Genomic DNA, 23,008 nt, shown 5'->3' with positions numbered 1-23,008 from the left:
GAGCTGGCCGACATGACCGAGGAAATTATTTTTTTAATTTTTAGCCTTCCAAGTCCAGTCCCCTTCAGTGCTGGCTGCTGGGGGCTGATGTGTCCAGACTCCGCGGGGCACCCCCATAGCAGCTCCGAGCCTCCCTCCCTCCAGTGCCACTTGTGCGCATGTTGTGTCTTCTTTGCCCACCTGCTGTGTCGACCGCAGTCGCAGATCCTTGAGCTCCTTCCTGATCTGCTGGAGTTGTAAAAGGTCCTCCTCTCTACCTGCGGCTAAGGCCCTGCCCTGTCTAAGGCCCGGCCCTCCACTCTTGTGTTCGCTTTGTTCACCCCTGGCTTCTGAAAGTTCGTCACTTCAGTTCCTCCTCGGCTCCTTTGTATTGGTTTTTGTTCCTTAGTTTGCTCGGCTGGCTGGTCCCTGAGCGTGCGGCTGGTCCCGGCTGGTCCCTGAGCGTGTGGCTGGTCCCTGAGCGTGCGGCTGGTCCCGGCTGGTCCCGGCTGGTCCCTGAGCATGTGGCTGGTCCCTGAGCGTGTGGCTGGTCCCTGAGCGCGTGGCTGGTCCCGGCTGGTCCCGGCTGGTCCCTGGGCGTGCGGCTGGTCCTGGCTGGTCCCTGAGCGTGTGGCTGGTCCCTGAGCGTGTGGCTGGTCCTGGCTGGTCCCTGAGCGTGTGGCTGGTCCCTGAGCGTGCGGCTGGTCCCGGCTGGTCCCTGAACGTGCGGGATTCCGATGGTCGCTGTCGGTACTTCACGGTGTCTCTCATTGCTTGCGTCTCTTCCCGTTCGTTTCCAAGTGCTGGGTTGCAGTTGTGTGTCCTTGTCGTGTTTTATTGTCGACGTTACGGCTATCATCCTGCTCCTTAGGTTTTCTTTAAAAAGCTGTCACTGGAATTAACGGCAGCCCCCGCCCCCCACGCTGAGTTTTCCATTTTCCTGTCTTTTAGGAGGCCCAGGCAGCCTTTGCACCTCTAGGCGTTCACGCTCGGGTTCTTCTCATGAGGCGGTGAAAACACACTGTGCTTTCCCCCACCCTGGGGTCCTTCTCCTCCTGGTCCCCGTCCCCACTCCCTGCCTGTCCAGATCTCGTATTTGCCCATTTTGCTCTTAATTCCACTCCCGGCTGATTCTCCTCAGGGTGAGGCTTTGTCCTGGGTAATACATTGGAATCAGACCACCACCACTTAACATTCTGGCATACTCCGGAACATTCTAGCACACTCCGGAACATTCTAGCACACCCTGGAACATTCCAGCACACCCCGGAACATTCTGGTGCCCCTGGAACATTCCGGCACACTCTGGAACATTCCAGCACACTCTGGACCATTCCGGCACCCTCCAGCACATTCCAGAACATTCTGCCGTGTCCAAGGTACATGGTGATAGGTCATACAGTCCTCTCGGCTTCACCTGTAGAACTAGAACCTGCCAGCTCCTCTCCCAGAGTCTGTGGCTGCTCTGAGATGGCCCTAGGAGCTTGTCAGGGAGAACCCCATGATGACCCCTCAGCCCTGGGGACCGTCTCCACCTCTGCCTCCCTAGGGCGGCCAGGCATGCTCCCTCCTTCCTGATTTTGTCGTGGATGCTGTCTATGGGTTTTGGGGAGATTCTGTGCCCGGGCCAGAACATCTGCGGCCATCACCATCCACCACTTGGTGTCTTGACCTTTTGACTAAAACTCGGTGACCTTTGGGTCTGTCAGATCCGGCCTGAAGACTGCAGTATTCCATCACTGGTAGCTATTTCCTTGTAAATAGTATTCTTGCACATTTGGTTTGGGACAGGAGTCCGTGGCTACGCTGTCTTGAAGCTGATTGGCATGGAAATAAACCCCGGTATGGCAGGTGACAAGAGGCAGGGGTTGAAGTCACCTGGGTATTAGGGCGCCAGCCGAGCCACTGTCGGAGATGGGCTGATGGGAGGCGACAGGCGAGTCCGGACTGGGCGATTGTACGGCTGGAAGGGGCCACAGGTCCACCCTTAGCCCGCTAATAAAGACCACCTCATTACTTAATGAGCTCATTTTTCTCTCAGCCCTGGCTCTCCCACATTTGCATATCTCTAATTATAGTCATTGGGAAAAAAAAGCTGCCAGGGCTTGACATAACATTCATTTCGATTTCCAAAAATACGAATTTCCTTCCTCCGGCCGGCCGCTGGCTGGAATTCCGGTGAAGGCGGCAGTTTCAGACCTGGCCTCCCCTCGGGTAGACCCGGAGCGTTCCCAGTGGGCCGGCTGGGAACTGGGTTCTGGTCTCGTCCCCCCGGAGACTGAGGACGGAGGAGAAGCCCCCGAGCGCAGGGTGGCCATGGGGTGGGCATGGCCTCCTGGGTGCCCGCAGGGTCCCACGATGGTGCGGGGCCCAAACACGCCAGATGGTGCCGCCGGACACGGAGCCTGTGTGCTGGCGCGGGCAGGGCCCTCGGTGCCAGTTTGAAAGGACAAACGGGACGGTGCCCACTTCGCGGAGGCCAGGACAGCAAGCCCTCCCTTGGGGCTCTGTTTTGCACAAGGCATAGAGCCTGCCCAGGGGCTCAGCCTCTGCTCCCCTCCCCCAGGGCTCTGTTTTGCACACGGCACAGGGCTCTGCCTCTGCTCTCCCCGCCAGGGGCTCTGTTTTGCACGTGGCACAGGGCAGGGTCTCTGTTTTGCACACGGCCCGCCCAGGGGCTCAGCCTCTGCTCCCCTCCCCCAGGGCTCTGTTTTGCACACGGCACAGGGCTCTACCTCTGCTCTCCCCCCCAGGGGCTCTGTTTTGCACACGGCCTCTCCCCGCCAGGGGCTCTGTTTTGCACATGGCACAGGGCAGGGTCTCTGTTTTGCACACAGCCTGCCCAGGGGCTCAGCCTCTGCTCCCCTCCCCCAGGGCTCTGTTTTGCACACGGCCTCTCCCCCCCAGGGGCTCTGTTTTGCACAAGGCGCTGGCTTGTGGCTGTCCTGTCCCTGCCGCTCCCAGGACCCTGGGCTGGTGCGGGGACCGGGTGTCCCCCAAGGTGTCCCCCGCAGTTAGGGAGGCCTGGCCGCCCCCGGCCGCCGGTCCCACACAGCAATGCAGAGCTCGGAGTCGGGGCGGGAGCACCCCGAGTCCGTGGAAAATGCATGCTGTGAAAAAACCGCGCGTGGGTATCATTTTTTTTTTTTTGCACTGTTAACAAGTTTACTTTCTAATTCCATTTTATTTCCAAAGACTGATTTATTCGAAAGGCAGAACTACAGAGACAGAGAGATCCGTGTACTTATTATGGGCTGGCTCACTCCCCAGGTGGCTGCCCAGCGGGGAGCCGGGAGCTACATGAGCTACATCGGGGTCTGGTGGGTGCAGGGGCTCAGGGGTGTGGGCCATCTTGTGCCTTCCCAGACATTCCAGGCCTTGCACCTGCGCTCACGTGGGCTGCATAGGGCCCCCCCCAGTCCCATGGTTGGGGCTTTGTGCCCTGCCCCTAGCCCTGGTCAGCAAGCAGCTCCCCGCGCGTAACAGGGGCACCCAGGAAGCCTCCGGGGCGGTGGCTTGTCCCCTGGCCCTTCCCGGGCCGGCACTGCTCCCCACCCTCTCCCAGGCCACTTCCTGGAGGAAGAGATGGGTGGGTCTCTCCGTGGCCGGTGTCGGTGTCCTGGCCTCGGCCTGGCTAAGGCTGGGCTTCTCGGGCCTGGGCCTGGGCGCTCACCCTGCTGAGAGAAGGGCCAGGCCTGGGCGCTCACCCCACTGAGAGGGGGCCAGGCCTGGGAGCTCACCCCACTGAGAGAGGGGCCAGGCCTGGGCGCTCACCCCACTGAGAGGGGGCCAGGCCTGGGCGCTCACCCCACTGAGAGGGGGCCAGGCCTGGGAGCTCACCCCACTGAGAGGGGGCCAGGCCTGGGCGCTCACCCCACTGAGAGAGGGGCCAGGCCAGGGAGCTCACCCCGCTGAGAGAGGGGCCAGGCCTGGGCGCTCACCCCACTGAGAGGGGGGCCAGGCCTGGGAGCTCACCCCACTGAGAGAAGGGCCAGGCCTGGGAGCTCACCCTGCTGAGAGGGGGCCAGGCCTGGGCGCTCACCCCACTGAGAGAGGGGCCAGGCCAGGGAGCTCACCCCGCTGAGAGAGGGGCCAGGCCTGGGCGCTCACCCCACTGAGAGGGGGGCCAGGCCTGGGAGCTCACCCCACTGAGAGGGGGCCTGGCCTGGGTGCTCACCCCACTGAAAGGGGGCCTGGCCTGGGCGCTCACCCCACTGAGAGGGGGCCAGGCCTGGGAGCTCACCCTGCTAAGGGGGGCCCCTCGGAGAGCAGCCTTTGCCCGGGTCATTTGTAACAACGCCTGTGTAGCCAGTGCAGCCTCTTTTTTTTGAGTTTGAAGACCTAGGGGCTAAAAATGCAGCTGTGTGCTTAGGGATTTTTTTTTTTTTTAATTTTCATTTTCACTTTTTTTGAAGGGCAGAGAGAAGTAGATATGGAGAGACCTCCCGTTGCTGGTTGACGCCCCAAATGCCTGCGGCAGCCTGGGCTGGACCAGGCCAAGGCGGGAGCCTGGAACTCCATCCGTGTGTCTCGCCTGGGTGTCAGGGGCGCATTGAGATGCTGGATCAGAAGTGTAGCTGGGGCCAGCGCCATGGCGTAGCGGGTAAAGCTGTCACCTGCAGTGCTGGCATCCCATAAGGGCGCCGGTTCTAGTCCCGGCTGCTCCACTTCCAATCCAGCTCTCTGCTGTGGCCTGGGAAAGCAGTAGAAGATGGCCCAAGTCATTGGGCCCCTGCACCCGCGTGGGAGACCTGGAAGAAGCTCCTGGCTCCTGGCATCAGATCAGCTCTCTGCCGTGGAATGTGACGGCGCCCGGGGCAGGCTCCTGCGCCCCGTGTCTCCAGGTGCCGTGGTTCCTCCCCACGCCGCCCTGCCCCGCCTCCCTGCCTACCAGGGTCCCGGGCAGGCCGTCAGCAGCTGGCTTTGCCTTCTTCCCCTGCTCGGTGCTGCCCAGCCAGCACGCACTGCAGCACCTTTTGCCCGGGGCCAGGCCGGCCCCAGCAGGCTCTGCAGCGCCCACCTGGGAGAGGGTGACCTTGCCCCCCACCACCACCACCTGCTCACCCTGCACGGTCTCCGATCCTGTGTCTAGACTTTGAGATGTGGCCAAACAAAGTTGCAAATCGGTACCCAGGGCTTTTTTCATCTTCTGTTCTTGGGGGAAGATTTCAAATTTACAGAAAAGTTGCAAGGTGAGTATACAAAGCTCTTCAGGGCAACGGGAGTTAAGGCGTTGCTACACTCACGCTGTGTGCATAGGGAGTACGGCCCCCTCCTCCTGCCCCACCCGTGACCTCCGGAAGACCACCGTGTGTGTGTGTGTGTGTGTGTGTGTTGATTTATTTGAAAAATCAAGTGACAGAGAGCTCTCCCACCTGCTACTTTACTCCCCACGTGCCAGGTCCTCGGTGGGTGGCGGGGACTCGGGGGCTTGAGCCATCCCCATGCTGCCTTCCCAGGCACATTAGCAGGAAGCCGGACTGGCGGCAGAGTAGCTGGGACCGGGACCTGGCCCTTCGGGATGCAGGCGTCCACCGCCGCCTCGTGTGTTACGGGAACGTCCAGGGCACCCCAGGCCCCTCTGCCTCCACGCGTGTCCCGGCTCCCCCTTTCCCCACTGGGGGCTGGCTCTTTCATGCACCCAAAGCCCAGATCCCCTTCCAAGCAAGCTGGCCCCAGGACTGAGGGAGGGGCTCCTTTGGCCTCTTTCTACCTGGGCCTCCGGTGGAGGTGTGGCCTCCGGTTATCCGCGGTGCCCGGCTCACCAGCAGCAGCCTGGACGGGATTCGTTGGTTTTTGTTTTTCAAACTCCTTTGGCGGAGAGCAGCTCTGTGGCTGAGAAGTGACACGTGAACGTGGGAACAGTAAGAAAAGCGGCCGGTTTGCGCCGGGGGGCCGAGGGGAAGGGCAGCTCCTTATCTGCCAGGCCCAGTTGGAGGCCTTTCCTAGGTGAGGGCCACAGTACACAGGGTGTGCACACTGCCCAGGGGAAGCCACCGGCAGGTTAGGCGGAGGATGGGTGGCCGCGGTGGAATACTATTCAGCCCGGAACAGGGAAGGGGTAGTGCTGACCCCTGCCGCTATACTAGAGTGGGCAGTGTGCGATGCCCGCTGTGGGGGCCTCCTGGAGCAGTCCTGGTGACCGGCCGTGGGGAGCTCGTGTGTCACAGGCAGGCTGTCGATCTATGGAGCGGCAGGGTTCTGGGAACAGCGGTGACAGTCGCAGGGCCGTGTGGGTGCACTCCGGGCCACTCGCCTCCCCTAACCTGTTGTTGAGATGGTCAGTCTTGGGTCTTACATGTTTTGCCCCGGTTGCCACACACCCGCACGTATGTGTGTATCCGTGTGCGCAGGCAGAGGCCGGGTGGCCATGCCCGGGGGAACCGGTCCATCCTTGCTTGGAGTCGTTAGCATTCACTGCGTTAGGACCGGAGCGCAGGGTGTCCTGCTGCTCTATTTCCAGAAGCTTCTACCTGTTGCGTTGGCAGAGCCTCGTGATGGGGGAGCGGGATGGTGATGCGTTCGGCTGCTCCGGGCGGGCTGAGAGGGGGCCGTCGGTGCTGGGCAGGTGCACTGAGCACCCGTGCTGCTTTGTGCCGGCCTGTGCCCCGCACCCCGACCTCCGGTCCACTCTGTCCTCTAAGTCACGGCGGTTCGTGTGGGAGGAAGTGGGGAGCCCCCTGCCCGCTCCTCCCTCCAGCCCGGCTTGGCAGACGGCGCGGGCCTGGGGCAGGGTTTATGGGATTGCAGTCCTGGTGCTCTTATCTGATTCCCACTTAAGCAAGAAGTGCGTTCCAGAAACCAGAGTACGGGGAACCTGTGTGTCCTCAGCAGGAGCCCACTCCGCTGGCGGGAGAAGCCCCCCGGAGGAGTCCGTTCCTCCCTGCTGCCCAGGGATGGGTGCTGTACTTGGTGCTGCCGGCCCCGGCCCCGCCTGCCTGCGCCCACCTGGGCCCGCCCTCCCTGTGGCCATCTCAAGCGCTGGGCTGCACCTCTCTCAGGCTGAGCGAGTGGGACACCCCCGTGAAAGCGTTTGCTGTGGGGAAGGCGCGTGCCTTTAGAAGTTTTGCATGGTGCCTGGCTGAGTGCCGAGTGGTCCCCTCATGCGCCAAGTTCCATGTGGTACCCCCCCCCCCCCCCGGAGTCTGTGTCCCGACAGTAATTTAAACACAAGACAGGCGGCCAGGTGTGTGATTTATACCCTAGGAGAGTCCCTGCTACTCCCTCGCACACCTTGGGGGACTGCCTGTGTGCAGCCCCAGGGCCATCCCAGGGCTGTCTCTGTCGTGGCCCCCTCACCTCCCAGGTGTCGGGCACAGGTCCTGGGTCTTAGTGCCCGGTGCCTTTCCACTGCTCTGTCCTCGGGGGAGGACACAGGGCCTCGGGGGGACCTCGGGGTGCCGGACGCCTTGGCTGCAGCTGCACATCCACAGTTTTCACTCGGTTCCACCGGGACATTTTTTTTCCTCCCTCTTCGTGTTCTTCACTGATTGCTTGAGGGCGAAAATGTGTGGTTACGTGTTAAAAAAAAAGTGAAAGATTTATTTATTTGAAAGAGTTACGCAGAGAGAGAGAGAGGAGAGAGAGGAGAGAGAGAGAGAGAGAGGTCCTCCATCCGCTGGTTCACTCCCCAGTTGGCTACAACGGCCGGAGCTGTGCCCATCTGAAGCCAGGAGCTTCTTCTGGGTCTCCCACGCAGGTGCAGGGGCCCGAGGACTTGGGTCATCTTCTGCTTTCCCAGGCCATAGCAGGGAGCTGGATTGGAAGTGGAGCAGCCGGGTCTCAAACCTGCACCCATATGGGATGCCAGCATGGCAGGCGGTGGCTTTACCTGCTACGCCACAGCGCCGGCCCCACGTGTTTTACTGAAAACTCACACATGCTGAGTATCATAGTAGACACCAGACGTCGGGTAGTTTTGCCGTCTCCTGCAGCCTGGGGAAGTGAAAGCTCCCCCTCCCCCCACCCCTCTAGATTCCTGAGAAGCCCTGGGTGTTGAGCACCTCCTGGGTCTTGGGTGTGGTTTTCCTAGGGCAAAGCCCAGCAGGAGGAAGGGGGCCAGGCTTCAGCCAAGGCCGAGCAGCCCGCAGGGGGCCGTGGGAAGGAATCCCAGGGGCCAGCGATGTGGCATGGCCAGCTAAGCCTACCCCTGTGACGCTGGTGTCCCTTAGTGCTGGTGTGAGTCCTGGCCGCTCCGCTTCTGACCCAGCTCCCTGCTGTGGCCCGAGTTCCTGGCCTCTGCCACCCACCTAGGAGACCCAGATAGAGTCCCAGGCTCCCGGCTTCAGCGTGGCCCAGCCCTGGGCGTTGTGGCCATTTGGGGCATGAAGCAGCAGATGGAAGATATGTCTCCCCTTCCCCGCTTCGAATAAATAAATGAAGTGTCTGTTCCCAGTGGGACACGCGTCACAGCGGGGAGTGAGGGCTGCAGGATCTGCCCGCGTCACGGTCGCCCCAGGCAGGAATCTAGAAAGTGCAGCCGCTGCAGGAGAGGTGCCATGGGCCCAGGAGATTTATTAGTGTCGCGTTTGTCCCTGCGGTTAGAGCAGGAAATAGCAGGGGCAGGCAGGGCCCAGACCACAGGTGCGTCTCGTCCGCCCGGCAGCTCACACGGGCAGCTGGGTGGCCGGGCGGCCCGGCCCCTCCTGTTGGCAGAGGGACATCCCTCCTGGCCCGGGGAGGGGGACCCACACGCAGGACCACGGGCTCCCCGCAGCCACAGGTAGCTTCCCGACAAGGGTGGGACCGAGCTGGGGGTTTGAGGCACTGTTCGTGTTCTGCCCGCCAGCCTTGGAGCCTGCAGTGGGCCCCCGCCTGTGGCCACACCCTCAGTCCCCCTGGGGCAGGGCAGCTTAGAACCCTGTCCACCTCCCTCCCTGTCCTGTCCCTGTCTCTTCCGGCTCTTCCCTGTCACCCAGTTCTGCGGGTACTCGTCCCCCAACCCCCCACCCCCACTCCCCTCGGTCACTGTCTCCAGTGGCTCTGAGCATCCTCGCTAACACCGTTCGGCCCCCAGGTGCCCCTGCCCCACAGCCCTGCAGGGCGAGGCTCCCTGTGCTGTGCCCAGGCCCATGTCCGGGCCCCTCTCTTGCCTGGAGTTCCTGGGGCGATCGCCCAGCGTTTGTGCCGTCCTCGCTTTGCAGCTGCTCCTGGTGCAGCCGGGTGTGGTTGTGATGCAGTTCCAGGACGCCTCTCCTCTATGCCCGCCCACCCTGGGCACTGAAGGCTTGGGGCCGTTCTCTGGCCTCAGAGATGCCGGGGTCCGTACAGAGGGCCCTTCAGCCGCAGAGTCCTTGCCAGCTGCTCCTGTCCCCAGCCGCCTTGGTCTTGTCACTTCTCTGTTCCTTGCCCTTCCGCCCTGTCCTGGGGGACTCACGGATGCTCCTGGTCACCGGCCTGGCTGCTGGCGACGCTGCAGGGCGTCTGTGACCCTGGCCGCCCTCCGAGCCCCTGCATCCCAGGGTCCAAGGCCTGCCGGTGCAATCCGCCTTCTCCAGTCTCCTGACGCCCCAGCTCCTCCTCGGGTCCTCTCCCCTCCCCTGCCCAGGCCCGGCCCAGCCGAACCCCACGCTCCCGGGCCTGCAGCCCGAGCCCGAGGAACCCTCTCCCGCCCTCTCCTCGCCCTGCCTCCGGTTGCCAGCCTCCTTGTCCTAACCGCAGGTGCCCTTGCCTGCCGGTGGCTTCCACGCCGTAGGCTCCCTGTGGATGAAGCCTCGGCCGGGGAAGGCGCTCCCCTCTGGACAGGGGAGCACAGCCCAGCCACCCTGAGCGTTGGGCCACGCTTGGGCCGTCTCCCACGGAGCCCCTGTGACCGGTGACAGTGTTGAACCTCCCGGCCGCTGTCTGGGAGCTACAGCTGGATGCTGTCAGCTGAGCTGACCGCGCTGGGAACAGACCCGACGGCAGAAGCCCCCTGTGTGCTGAAGGCGTGTCGCTGCTGCCCTGTCACAGAGGGGCTGCCCGCAGCGGGCCACGGTTCTCCACCCCAGGCTCTAGCCTGCCCTGTGCCCCCGGGTGGGGGTGGTCGGTGTGAGCCCCTTCGTGTCCCTGGACCCCGGCCCCTCCCAGGGGAGACGCGTTTCCTAAGCTCTTGCTGCGTCACCAGCTCTGTCATGGGTTACCAAGGCTCTCGCATTCGCTTTATTTCCCTCCCCTTCCGTCTGTCAATTAGTTCATCGTGGTTAGACCAACCTTGAAAGACATGTAAGGAGCTGCTTTTTATTTTTTTTAAAATTTATTTATTTACTTGAAAGAGTTACACAGGAGAGGCAGAGAGAGAGAGAGAGAGAGAGAGAGAGAGAGAGAGAGAGAGGTCTTCCATCTGCTGGTTCACTCCCCAATTGGCTGCAACAGCCGGAGCTGTGCCAATCTGGAGCCAGGAGCTTCTTCCAGGTCTCCCACACGGGTACAGGGGCCCAATGACTTGGGCCATCCTCTGCTGCTTTCCCAGGCCACAGCAGAGAGCTGGATCAGAAGTGGAGCAGCCGGCATACGAACCAGCGCCCATATGGGATGCGGGCAAAGCAGGCGGCAGCTTTACCCGCTACGCCACAGCGCTGGCCCCCAGGAGCTACTTTTTAAAAAATGGTGCTGCAATCTATAGTCTTGGTGATTTTATGACTAACTGGCTTCAAGCGGCAGGTCATTGCACGGTGGTAGTTTCTAGAGTTTGAAACCGCAGGCCGCCCCAAATGTTGAACCAGCTTTGGCATGTCCACTAAATATCGTGGACCTGCTGTAACCCTGAGACCCCCATGCAGCTACAGAATTTCTGGTTCTTTTTTTTTTTCATGTAAGATTTATTTTATTGATTTGAAAGGCAGAGTTACGGAGAGGGAGAGAGAGATCTTCCATCTGCTGGTTCACTCCCAGGTGGCCACTACTGCCAGGACTGGGCCAGGCCAAAGTGGGGGGAGTCAGGAGCTCCATCCGGGACAGGGAGCCACCACCTGCTGTTTCCTAGGTGAGCTGGCAGGAAGCTGGATGGGAGGTGGAGGCGACTGGATCCCAGGCGCTGAGGTGTGGGCTGGGGACACCACAGCCCCCATCCTGGTTTCTTTAGTTTTTGAAAGCCAGGTGAATTCGCACTATGCCAAGGAGTTGTTTTGCTTCTCAGGCCCTGAACTCAAGGTTGCGGTTAGGAACGTGGCCGTGTGGCGATGTCCAGCACTTCCTCACTCTTTGTCTCAGGTCCGAACCTGAGTTGATTTTAACGATGATTCTGCTTGGCAGGAAGTAGAGAAGTGGGAGGGGGTGAGGTCAGGGCTGGGACAGCCGCACGGAATAGCCCTTGTTGGGTGGCGGGAATGAGCGGGGGCTGGGGGGGCTGCTCTGCCGGGGCAGGGCCGCTGGTGAGGCTCTCCCAGGTACTTCCTGCTAACGCTTAGGCGAGCGCCTCCAAAGACTCCTTCCTGATCAGTGGGTGCTGCTGTCCTCTGGTCCCCCAGAAAGTCAGCAAGCAGCGTCCCCGAGACCCGTCGCCGTGACCTTTGCCTTTGACCTGGTCCGGGACCACGCTGGGGAAGCCGTGTTTCGTCTCTGAAGACACACACGTTGTAGCATGTTGAGCGTCTCCCTCGGGAGCTGTGCTCTCGCGTGCAGCGGATCCGGGCGCGGTGGTCTCCGTGCCCAGCGAGCAGGAAGCCTGTGTCGCTGGGCTTCGATGGGATTAGCTGAGAGGAGCCGTGTGTCCGTGGCGTGGGCCGCTGTTCCCGCTGTCACCTGTCAGTGCCGTGCCACCAGGGCACGAGCGGATGTTCTTCCTTGCAAGTCGAGGTGCCGGTCTGCCACTCCCAGCCTCGTCTCCGACAGGGTCTCCTCCCTTCTTACAACAGGTTCCCCGTGTGCAGACCGCCGATTGCTCTGGGGGCGTTGGGCCCCAGAGAATACAGGCAGAGACACACACACACGCACACGCGCAGTCTTCCTGGCGTGGTTCTCGCGGCCCATCTGCCCCAGCCTTCTGTGTCCGTCTGGGCTGCAGGATAGCTGGTGGCCGCGTGTCCCTGCCGTGGGCCTCCTGGCCAAGGCCGTGGGTTCCTGTGTGCCCACGGCGGCCATTGGCCTCTGCTCCTTGAGTGACGCAGGTCTGCCACTTCCCTGCCTGGCAGCCTCCTGCAATCTCGTCCCCTCTCCCCAGCCCTGCTTTGTTTCCTGTGTCAGCTGTTTGTCTCAGCCTCCTGGGTGCTGTGGGCCATCTCTAGGCCCGCTCCATCCTGGTCTTATCCCGACTGTTCCCATGGAAGTGTTAGAGTGTAGCGGGGACGCTGTAACGGACGGGTCCTCCACTGTTTTGTTTTTTTTTTTTTTTAAGATTTTATTTATTTGAGGGGTAGAGTTACAGACAGAGAGAAAGGTCTTCCATCCTCAGGTTAACTCCCCAGATGGCTGCAATGGCTGGAGCTGCGCCGATCCGGAGCCAGGAGCCTCGAGCCTCTTCCAGGTCTCCCATGCAGGTGCAGGGGCTCTAGCACTTGGGCCATCCTCCACTGCCCTCCCGGGCCACAGCAGAGAGCTGGACTGGAAGTGGAGCAGCCGGGACTAGAACTGGTGCCCGTATGGGATGCCGGCACTGCAGGAGGAGGATTAGCCTGTGCCACAGCGCCGCCCAATGGGTCCTTCGCTTTTAATTGGTTAAGCAGGACGGGTGCTGTGGGGCCATTAGCTCAGCACGGCCGCTCTGCCTCCATGGCCATTCCTCCCGCTTGGCTTCCCCAAAGCTAGAGTGGAGCTCTCGACGTGGGATTTCTTCCCAGCCACGGCTCTGCCTGCTTCCTCCTGTGTCCAGAGCGGGGACCGTTTGGAAAGGACTTTGTGCTTTGAACCCCAACCTAAATCCAGTCCTGCAGCTGTAGACGCGTGGAAGGGTGTCAAGGCGTCGTGGCTACGGTGACACTGCAGGTGACCGGGGACCCCAAGTGCCAGCGCCAGTGGGGGTGGCCATTTCCACCGGCTGTCAAGTCTGGAACTGCAGTCTATTGGTTGACACATTGTTTTAAAAAAAAAAATACGGGTATGCCTTGGTCATCCTATTTTTGTTTGGAAAATGAAAGATGGACAGGTGGCATGTGTTTTGCCTTGCCTGTGAGCCTTGACTGACAGATTCTCTGCAGTTCTTCTTCTTCTTCTTCTTCTTCTTTTTTTTTTTAAAGATTTATTTACTTACTTGAAAGCCAGAATTGCAGAAAAAGAGAAGTCTTCCACCCGCTGGTTCATTCCCCAGATGGCCGCAACAGCTGGAGTTGTGCCAGTCCGAAGCCGGGAACCAGGAGCTTCTTCCGGGTCTCCCATGCGGGTGCAAGGGGCCCAAGGACTTGGGCCATCTTCTACTGCTTTCCCAGGCCACAGCAGAGAGCTGGATCAGAAGTGGAGCAGCCGGGTCTCGAACTGGCACCCATATGGGATGCTGGCACTGCAGGCCAGGGCTTTAACCCACTGCATCACAGAGCCAGCCCCCGTCTCTACAGTTCTAAGCCAACTTCCTTTCCCTGAGCCCCTCCCCAAATACAAGACCTGCCACTTTGGTTTAGGATTTTGCACCTGCCGAAGTCTGAATATAGAGGTCCCCCAAGAACTTGTACGTGGAGGCCCCTCGGCCCCTCCCAGGGTTTCGCCCACCCTCAGCCTGTCTTAGTACAGCGCATCAGCAGCTCTCGGCCCTGTGACACACTCATTTGTCATCGTTTTCATAACGTGGACTTCACGTTGACCTATAGGAGTCCATAACGCAATGTCAGGTGCGGCTCCTGTGGACAGGAGTGGCCGCAAAACCAGATGACTCAGGCGAGGGGGCGGGAGAGTGAGGGTAAGCTAGGGAGAAGCACCTGCTGGCCAGGGGCCGTGGACGTGCCTGGGCCGTGGCCGGTGTGGTTAAAGCAGAGCTTCTAGACCATTCCGCTCCGATCAGCATCTACTGTGGGCACTTGGGGCGGTGTGGGGGACGGAACACACCCTCAGCACAGCTGGGCGGAGCCTCTGATTAGACACTGTGATTGACAACATCGGAGGAACTCCCAGCTGGGGGAAGGACTGGGCGTTAGCTGGACCTGGAAGAATTGCTGAAATTTTTTCTTCTCTTTTTTAACTGTAAAATGGCCATGACATAAAAAGTCCGCTTTAAAATAAAAAATGGGTTTATTAGAGAGAGAGAGCTCCCATCTGCTGGTTCACGCTCCAGCCCCTAGCTGGAGCCGAAGCCACCAATGGGGGACTCTGTCCAGGTCTCCCGCGTGCAGGGCAGGCGCTCCAGTCCCCGGGGCCGTCCCTGCTGCCCTCCAGGGTCTGCACTGACCGGAAGCTGGGGTCAGTGCAGAACTGGTAACTCAGCCCGGGCTCTCATCAAAGGCGCAGGTGCACTCACCACAAGGCCCCCCTCCCTGCCTGAGGTGGTACCACTTCAAGGTCCAGTTCGGTGGCATTCATTTCACAGTTACACGGCCACCTGTGTTACCCACTTCCACGGTGTTTTCTCTCCCCCTGAGCACAAACCACTCATTCGTCCGCCCTCCCCTGCCCGGGTCTGCTCCGTGGACGAGCCCCCCCCGGCCCCCGGGCAAGCGACGTCCTACAGTGTGCCTTTGTGCCTGGCTTACGCGGCTCAGCACGGTGCTGTCCAGGTGCACTGGGTCCCCCGTGCTGCCGTCGGACTCCCCTTCCTTCCTGGCTCTGGTTCCGGAACACACCGTGGCACGTGCCTGCCACGCCGTGCGTGTGCACCCAGGGTCGACACTCGTGCTGTTGCCCCCTTGGAGCTACTGTAGGGGGTGCTGGGGATCTGAGGGCACCTGCGGAGGTCAGGGCGAGCTCTGTGCTGGTGAAGGGGGCGTGGGCCATGGCCGTGAGTACCTGGGAGCTGTAAGCCCAGACTGGGACGTTTCTCATCTTGACTCCTGCGCTGCTGACTGCCCGTAAGGGCCCCCTGCACTCATCCCCAAGGGCTCTTAGGGCCAGCACCCAGCAGGGCGCTGGGATCGCTGCTGGCTGACGGGTTCCTGAGGAGCCCAGCCCCGGAGCTCATTACAGGAACTGGGCCCCAGAGCGATGGGTTTTGCCATCTCTTTTTGGTTTTTATTTTTATTTTTTGGGCTCATTATTAACATGCATCCAGGGAACAGAGAATGTATTAGCTGTAATATTAGCCCTGGCCACGCGTAATTAGGGAAGTGCATTTGCGAATGCAGAATCTTGATGTGCATAAAACACTTGAGCAGAGCCGGTGCGAGCGCGCTGTTTGCCAGACACATTTCGGCGCGTGCAATTGGAGAGCAATTTCAAAGCAAATTAAAGGTTGCTCCTTTAAGACGAATCTCTCTCTCTTTTTTTTTTTTTAGCATGAGTCAGTCTCTCTCTCGTCTATTGCGAGACCATTCTAGCCACATCACAGATAGTTTGGAAAAAAGGGAATATCCACTATCCACCGTCCGCCCCATCGAAGTGCTATTTTCATTTCCTAGTATGAGTTGGAGAGCTGAGTTTGCAAATCATTTATTTTGAAAATAAAAGCCAGGTGGTGATATTTTTAAGAGATTGTTTTGAAACTCTGGAAGCGGATTGTCTATGAACCTGGGATTGGGAAGGCCCCCTGCCCCTTACCCGGGCGCTGTGGGACCTGGGCGTGGATGTGGCTGGGGGGAGGCACACACAGCACGGGATGGGGGGTCAGGACAGGCCACGCTGGCCGCGAGGGTGGGAGTTAGCGAGGACAGGCTACACAGCCCAGCGCCCGCAGGGAACAGCAGTTGCGTGACCACAGGAGAGGGGTCCTGGGTAGAGATGGGCGTGGCACGGGATGACGACTGGAGAGACAGGGAAGCACCTGGAAATGCATGGTTGTGCGTGGCCGGTTGTTGGCCATTGTGGGCATTTTGAGGAACAAACCTGAAGATAGGAGAACTCTGTCTCTGACTTCCAAGTAAAGAAGTAAATGAAACAAATTCAAGGCCACTCTCCGTGCAGGGGCTGGGCTGGGGCCTGGGGAGTGGAGGCCCCCGTGGGGAGGGGGAGGCAGGGCAGAGCCCCTCTCACAATGGGAAGTGGTGAGTGTGGCTGACTGGCAGCCGTGATAAGCAGATCTGTTTCTGGAGCGTGGGGCACTTCACAAAGTCCCTGGATGGTGGGCTTGGAAGATAAGTTTATTTGAAATCCATGCAAGGTTTTTCAAAACCCCCACGGCCCTGGAAGGTTTGGAAGACCCCTTGTGTGCGTGGCTTTTACGTCTTTTGCACCAAAGCAAACACCTTCTAACAACATTAGTCACACTTTTTTTTTAAAGTGCCCTCATCAGCGCACCTGACAGGTGTTGTTTCTCTATGCCCAGGAAGGTCTGTGTGCAGGCACAGCAAGGCGCCATGGGCGCTGGCATCCCACATGGGCGCCGGTTCAAGTCCTGGCTGCTGCACTTCCGACCCAGCTCCCTGCTAATGCGCCTGGGAAAGCAGCAGAGCGTGGCCCAAGTGCACCCACGTGGGTGACGTGGATGGGGTCCCAGGCTCCTGGCTTCAGCCTGGCCCAGCCCAGCGCCGGCTGCTGAGTGAACCTGCAGAGGGAAGACCTCTCTCTCACTCTGCCTTTTGCTATATATGTGTTTATCTATATCCTCTGTATCTCTCTACATGTCTTAAAAACGGGCCGTGACTGCCCCCACTTTCCAGATGGTGACACTGAGGTGCTGGGGAGCAACTTGCCCAGGTGGCCCGGCTGGGGCAGAGCCAGGCAGCGTTAATGGAGGGCCGAGCTCTCGCCCAGCGTGCAGAAGTGCTCCCGTTTAGCCAGCGCTTGTCCACAGCTCACCAGTCTCACCGCCCCTGCACCAGTTGCCGCCCCTGAGTTTTCTCTCCCGAGAACTCGGTGAGGGGAGGGTGCTGTGGATTGTCATCTTCAGGTGTGGAAGCCAAGCCGGGACCCAGGGCGTCCCCGGGGCCGGGCCTCGGGAAGTCCCTGCATCGTAGTAGCTATCTCTCCTCCAGATAACTCATGAGAAAGTTGAGCCGAGTGAGAGAGATACACTCCAGTCCAAACCCTTGAAGAATTTCTGGGCTGCGTTTACTATCAACATTATGCCTCTCCACATGGAACTACTACTTTTTTTTTTTTTTTAATTTATTTGAAATAGTTACAGAGAGGGAGAGGCAGATCTTCCACCTGCTGGTTCACTCCCCAAATAGCTGCCGCAGCTGCCTGTGGTGAGCAGGGCTGGGCCAGGCTGCAGCCAGGAGCTCCGTCCCGGTCTCTCTCGCAGGTGGCAGGGACCCACGCCAGGCGCACCAGCAGGGAGCTGGCTCGAAAGTGAGCAGCCAGGGCACAAAGCGGCACCCGCATGGGATGCCCGTGGCACAGACTATAGCTTTACCTGCTATGCCACCGCGCCAGCCCCCTACTCCTTTTTTTTTTTTTTTTAAAGGACCAGTAACTGAAACAGTAGTGCCTCCACCTAATCTGTGTCCCCCGCCTGGGGTGTGGCCAGAGACCTGGGGTGCAGGGAGCCCCCTCCACCGGACTGCTCCTCACTCGGTGCGCAGTACCCTGTAATGGTTATAATTGGCCTGGCTCTTATCTCCTGCACATCAGGGCTGCTGGCGCCTTTTGATCCGAGCTGTGCCGTTGGTGCCTCCGGGGAAGTGTTTATCCGGGCGGCAAACAGGAAGTGGGAAGACAGTTTCGTCTCCGGCCCCATCGTCGGTTGGCGGGGGCTTCCCTCTGTGTGCGCGCGGACAGATCTCCCACGCACAACATGTTTATTTTCTGGTTTTCCACGGCCCTAGAAGTCTATGCTTGAGGCCTGTTAGCCTCAGTGTGGACAGATTCCCACTGGACTGAAATGGCACTCGTGGACTCCCGGGCAGCCCCAGTGCACCTGCTGTGGTCTTGCCCGACCTTGGACGCTGGGCTCCTGCACGATGCCACCGCTGTCCTGCACCAGGACCAGGGTTTCCCGCTGGAAGCAGCCCGCTGCTGGGGCTCCCTTCCGCTCCCGCCCCTGCCCCGGCTCATCAGGGCCCAGCGTGCCTCGCCCTTGTGCCTTCGTCCCACTGCTCCTGGCTGCCCCCTGCCCCTTCTCCCCAGCTCCGTGGAGGGCTCCTCTCCTGCGCGGGTTGGCTGTGCGTCAGCCTCTGGTTTTCTCCCCGTTGTGAGGTCACACGGACACGGGGCCCGGTGCTCCTGCGGGCTGTAATTCACAGACGGATCAGAGGCTGCGCAGATCTGCTGGTGTGAGTTTTCCGAGGTCCAGGGTTCACGGTCTCTGTCTGAAGCTTGCATCTTGTGACTCGTGCCACAGAGCATCTCACAGGGATTGCGTTTCCTGCCTTACCGTGTAGGTTCGTGGCTAATTGTGTCAATGAGCAAGCACTACTGTGTAAGGAGGGCTCCGTGGGAGCAACTGGATGCACAGAGCCTTCAGAAAAAAACCAAGTGTGTCATGATCACGGGTGCCCCACCGAGAGGGGCGGGCCAGTGGCTTAGCTGTTTCTTCTCCTTCGTGGTGCGAGATTTTTGTTTTCGTGGTTCCTGAGCTGGGTGGCGGCATGTCAGGGCCACGGCGACAGCCGGTATTCCCAAGGGCAGCTGCCCGGCTGTGCGTTTAACCCGAGGGGAGCTGTGGCATCCAGCTAGCCCTTCCCTGGACCCCAAGTGTGACTCCCAGCAGAATTGCGAGTTGCCGAAAATAGCCCGATTTTCGAGATGATCTTAGCAAACTTTGGACAGAGCTCTCTTTCCAGCCCTAAATAGCAGGACAGCCTTGTCCTATTTTTATTGTAGCGCACACAGAAGATGGGACTCGGTGTTGGAAGAAATGCTTTTTTTCCGCCAAAGAAGCAGCTCGCGCTCAACGAGATCCTGGTTTTTCTTGGCAGGCTCTCCGCAGCCATCTGCGAGCCCAGGGCAGCCGGCTCCCCCAGCCATCCAGCCAGCACAGCCGGAGCTGATCGTGGACGCCGGCGGCAGGCTCTCGCTGGAGTGCATCGACCCAGGCTCCGTCAGGTGGACTTTCGAGAGCCTGGGTCAGCTGAGTGAGAGCGAGCACAGCCAATGGACGCGCGAGAAGGCGGAGGCCGCCAACACGGGCAGGTACACCTGCACCAACGCGGACGGCCTGAGCAGCTCCATCTACGTGTTCGTGAGAGGTGAGTGCCCGGCTCTCTGTGACGCTGCCCTTGATCTTGACACGCAGATGCCGGAGCGATGGTGGAGCGTCGCCCGCTCGCTGGGTTGGGATGCCCGAGACAGACGCCTCTCTCAGTCCCGTCTTTGGCTGGCACTGGCTCTGGGGCTGGGGGCCATGGGAGCCGTGACCGTCTTCCTGCTGATCGGCTCAGTCCCTTGGTCCTGGAGCTCCCAGAAGCCCGAGGGCAAGCTGCCTTCCATGCTGGGGGTCCTGGGTACTCCCCATCAGTGAAAAAAAGACCCCAGTGAATCAGAGGCCTAAACAGACCAGCCCTTTCGAAGGTGTGGCCCACTCCCAGGGAGTTGATTCCAGAACAGTAGCTTGGTCAGCTGGGCCCCTCTGGCTGCCCGAGGGCCCTGTAAAGTTGATTCACTTAAAATAGCGTGACCTCTTGGCAACAAAAGAGAAAGACACAGGGCAGGTGGATGTCCGTGCCTCGCTTCCTGTGGCCGATTTGCCCGTGTTTGCTCTTTGCAAATCTTTGTAGAGACCGGGTTTGCCAGAAGGGGCGTGTCTTCTGGTGGCTGACAGCCTGGGAGACTGACTTCTCGTCCTGAGTGGGTGTGGGTCGCAGCTGACACTGACACAGGCCCGGGGTGAGAGGCCTTAGCCAGGGGGTCCTGCACAAGTGATGGGGGTGACTGTCCTCAGTGGGAGCCCTGAGCCGCCCCCTGCAGTGCCCGGGTGAGCTCACTGCTCCATCGTCCTCACCGAGTGACAGACGCGTGCACGCCCTGTGACCTGCAAGCTGGCTGTGACGTCCGGGAGTCCTGTCCTCCCTGAGTGGGCAGCGGGCCAGAGACGGGCGCCGATCAGACACTGTTTAGCTCTGCTCGGGCTGTGCTGTGCCACTGAGCCGGGGCCTCCCCGAGCTCTCACGGGGGTCCCGGCTCAGACGAGAAAGCCCTGCGTTCATTCCTGACGCCGATGAGCCCCTTCCTGTTGGTCTGCAGCGATGGGGTTTGCGGAAGTGCCCTGCCCACAAGGGGCCCAGGAGGACGTGCAGAGAGAGGCTCGTGCGCTGCTGGCCCTGGGTTCCGGGGCTCCTCCCCGACAGTAGCTGTCACGGTCACACTACTTGTTCCCCCTCTGAGCCACTCCTGTGCGGTCGCCTCTTACAGAGAAACAGCATTGCTACCATCAGATGCTCTGGGGTCTTTTTTTTTTTTTTTATAAGGTTAATTAATTTATTTGAAAGTCAGGGTTACAGTGAGAGAGGCAGAGACACACGCGCGCGCGCACTCACACACACACCATTCGCTGGGTCACTTCCCACATGGCCCCAACAGCTAGGGCCATGCCAGTCCAAAGCCAGGAGTTTCCACTGGGTCTCCCACCTGGGGGACGGGATTAGCAGGGAGCTGGATCAGACTCTACCCGCCACTCCTATGGGATGCCAGCATCCTAGGCGGCGGCTTGACCCCCTGCACTGTAACGCCAGCCCTGTAGCTCTCAGATTTTTGGATAAGGCCTGCTCAGCCAGGAAAGTTTATGCACACATTCCAAAATGCTAACATCTCAGAACCATGAAACACTTCTGGTCCCAAGTGTTTCCGTCGGGGATGCTCGGCCGGCAGCACCCATCACACAGGGGCCTTTGGAAGATTAAATAAGATAAAAAATGGGTGGCGGCTCATGGAAAGTGTCTTAGGTGTGTTAACTCTTTCTCGCCAGTCCCGTTTGCATGCGTTCTGGTTCTGTTTGCACGGGAGAGCTCAGCGGCCAACTGGCTGTCATGCTGCCTGCCGTGTCGGCACAGCCACGCGCACCACTGACGCCCGATGTGTTTGTAGATCCGCGGCAGCTGTTCCTCGTGGGCCTGCCCCTGTACGGCCGAGAAGACAGCGACACGCTGGTCCGCTGTCCGCTGACCGACCCGGACGTGACCAACTACACCCTCAAGGAGTGCGAGGGGAAGCCTCTCCCCAAGGACTTGACCTTCGTCCCGGACCCCAAGGCCGGCATCACCATCAAGGACGTGAGGCGCGCCTACCACCGGCTGTGCCTGCGCTGCACCGCCGACCGCGAGGGCACAACCGTGCAATCGGAAAAATTCATCCTGAAAGTGAGAGCAGGTGGGGCCCCTTCCCTCCTTCCTTCTCCCTGAGGGTCGGCCCGCAGGCGCTGGCCCCTCTCCGTGGGCTGTTCCGCAGCCTCGCGGGAACACCTGTGCTGGCGGAGCCTCTGTTGGAGAGGCCCAGCCCCGCACCCCTGCACCACGGCCGTCTCTAGCCGAGGCAGGTGCATCTGCCGTGGACCGGCATCCGGGCTGGGCACGGTCATTACCGGCTGTGCCTGCATCAAGTGCTGCTTCCCAGAGACCCCATGGACAGCTCTCACCGCACTGTTGGCAAAGCCGAGTCCCGGGTTGTTCTTGCTTGGATTCGCCGTTGCACTCTCTCCCGCTGGTTGATTGCGATGCATGCTGGGACCGCGCGGGGCCTGGGAAGGAAAGTGCAGGCCGACCGTGAACTTGTCATTACGCGGCATCCTGTAGAGTGTTTTGGTGGCTGGGATAATCCAGGTCTCTGTATCTCAGAGGCCATGTGACGCCACACCAGCTGTTCAGTAGGGTTTTTTTTTCTTTGTTTTCTTTTCCTTTCTTTTTTTTTTTTATTAAGGCTTTTGGAAAGGTGTGCTCATTGAAATGAAGGAAAGTTTGCTTGTTTAAAACCTGGGGTGTTCAGGAAGAAGCAAGGTGTTACTTCTCCATGTACGAGAGAGAGGTCTGTTTGGATAAGAGAATATAATCCGTTATAGGCCACGTGCTCATGAAGCCATCAGCAAATTCATGCTGCCTCACGGAGTTGGGGTGGTGCAGAGGGGAAGAGACAGGGAGATCTTCTACCCACTGGTTCACCGCCCCGCAGGTGGCTGCAACAGCCAGGGCTGGGCCCGGCCGGAGCCAGGAGCTTCATCCGGGTCTCCCACGTGGGTGCAGGGGCCCAAGTACATGGGCCGTCCTCTGCTGCTTTCCCAAGCGCATTATCAGAGAGCTGGATCGGAAGTGGAGCAGCCAGGACTCGAACTGGCGCTCAAATAGGATGCGGGCATTGTAGACGGCGGCTTAACCCACTACGCCACAGCGCCGGCCCCTTCTTCCTGTCTGGAGAAAGTGTTTTCCAGAGGTGTTCCAGTCCCACAGGGGACACTTCTGTCTCTCACGCAATATTAATGGATGTGCTGGGGTGGGCGCGGGCTTCCACGGCTCAGTCTTCCGGTGAGACCGCAGGTTAGTGCTGGATTTCAAGACGACGAGGTAAGCCGCGCTCGCTGGGGAAGAGGGACGCTGGCGTCGCCTGCTGTGCCAGCCCGGGCTGTGCGAAGGCCCCCTTTCTTCCCGCCGCAGCCATCAAGGCCGTCCCGGTGGTGTCCGTGTCCAGGACGAGCTGCCTGCTTAGAGAGGGAGAAGAGTTCTCCGTGACCTGCACGGTTAGAGACGTGTCCACCGCCGTGCTGTCCACGTGGCTGAAGGACGGCCAGGTGAGCGGAGGCTCCTCCTCCTTTCTTCTCCCGGGGTCCTGCCATGTGGGGGCTGTCCTGGGGCCGGGACCTCACCAGCGAGGCGGCACTGCGCATGGAGACGGGGCCTTTCGTGACCAGTGACGGGTCAGCGTGCCACCAGGAGTTGAGCTGTGAACGGGGGGGCACCTGCATCTGCAGAGGCCCTTCCCCAGGGAAGCTGGAAACCCCAGGGCGGCCCAGCCGTGACTCACAGCTCTGGCTGATCCTTCCATATCGAAGGCCGACAGAGCGTCCCAGATGTTAACCCGAAAGCTCTTTCCCGAAAGACGGCCTGCATGTACGTCAGGGCCGCCCGTCTTCTGCACGCGGCTCGGAGCCCCTCCTCGGAGCCGCTCACCTGGG

At 60.2% G+C, this 23,008-nt stretch overlaps 1 protein-coding gene across 2 annotated transcripts in view; it reads left to right on the top strand.

Moving 5' to 3' along the window:
• Positions 1-23,008, top strand: part of KIT (KIT proto-oncogene, receptor tyrosine kinase) — a 68,963-nt gene that overhangs the window by 10,320 nt on the left and 35,635 nt on the right. For both annotated transcript variants that reach the window (XM_062199297.1, XM_062199296.1), the window contains exons 2-4: positions 18,831-19,100; positions 20,935-21,216; positions 22,491-22,624. In XM_062199297.1, the coding sequence (XP_062055281.1) occupies positions 18,831-19,100; positions 20,935-21,216; positions 22,491-22,624 (686 nt within the window). The remainder of the gene's footprint in view (positions 1-18,830; positions 19,101-20,934; positions 21,217-22,490; positions 22,625-23,008) is intronic.

This window comes from Lepus europaeus, chromosome 8 (assembly GCF_033115175.1).
Source record: "Lepus europaeus isolate LE1 chromosome 8, mLepTim1.pri, whole genome shotgun sequence".
Classification (NCBI taxonomy): domain Eukaryota; kingdom Metazoa; phylum Chordata; class Mammalia; order Lagomorpha; family Leporidae; genus Lepus; species Lepus europaeus.
The sequence above is the reverse complement of the archived record's forward strand: the minus strand, read 5'-3'. Positions and strand labels throughout refer to the sequence as shown.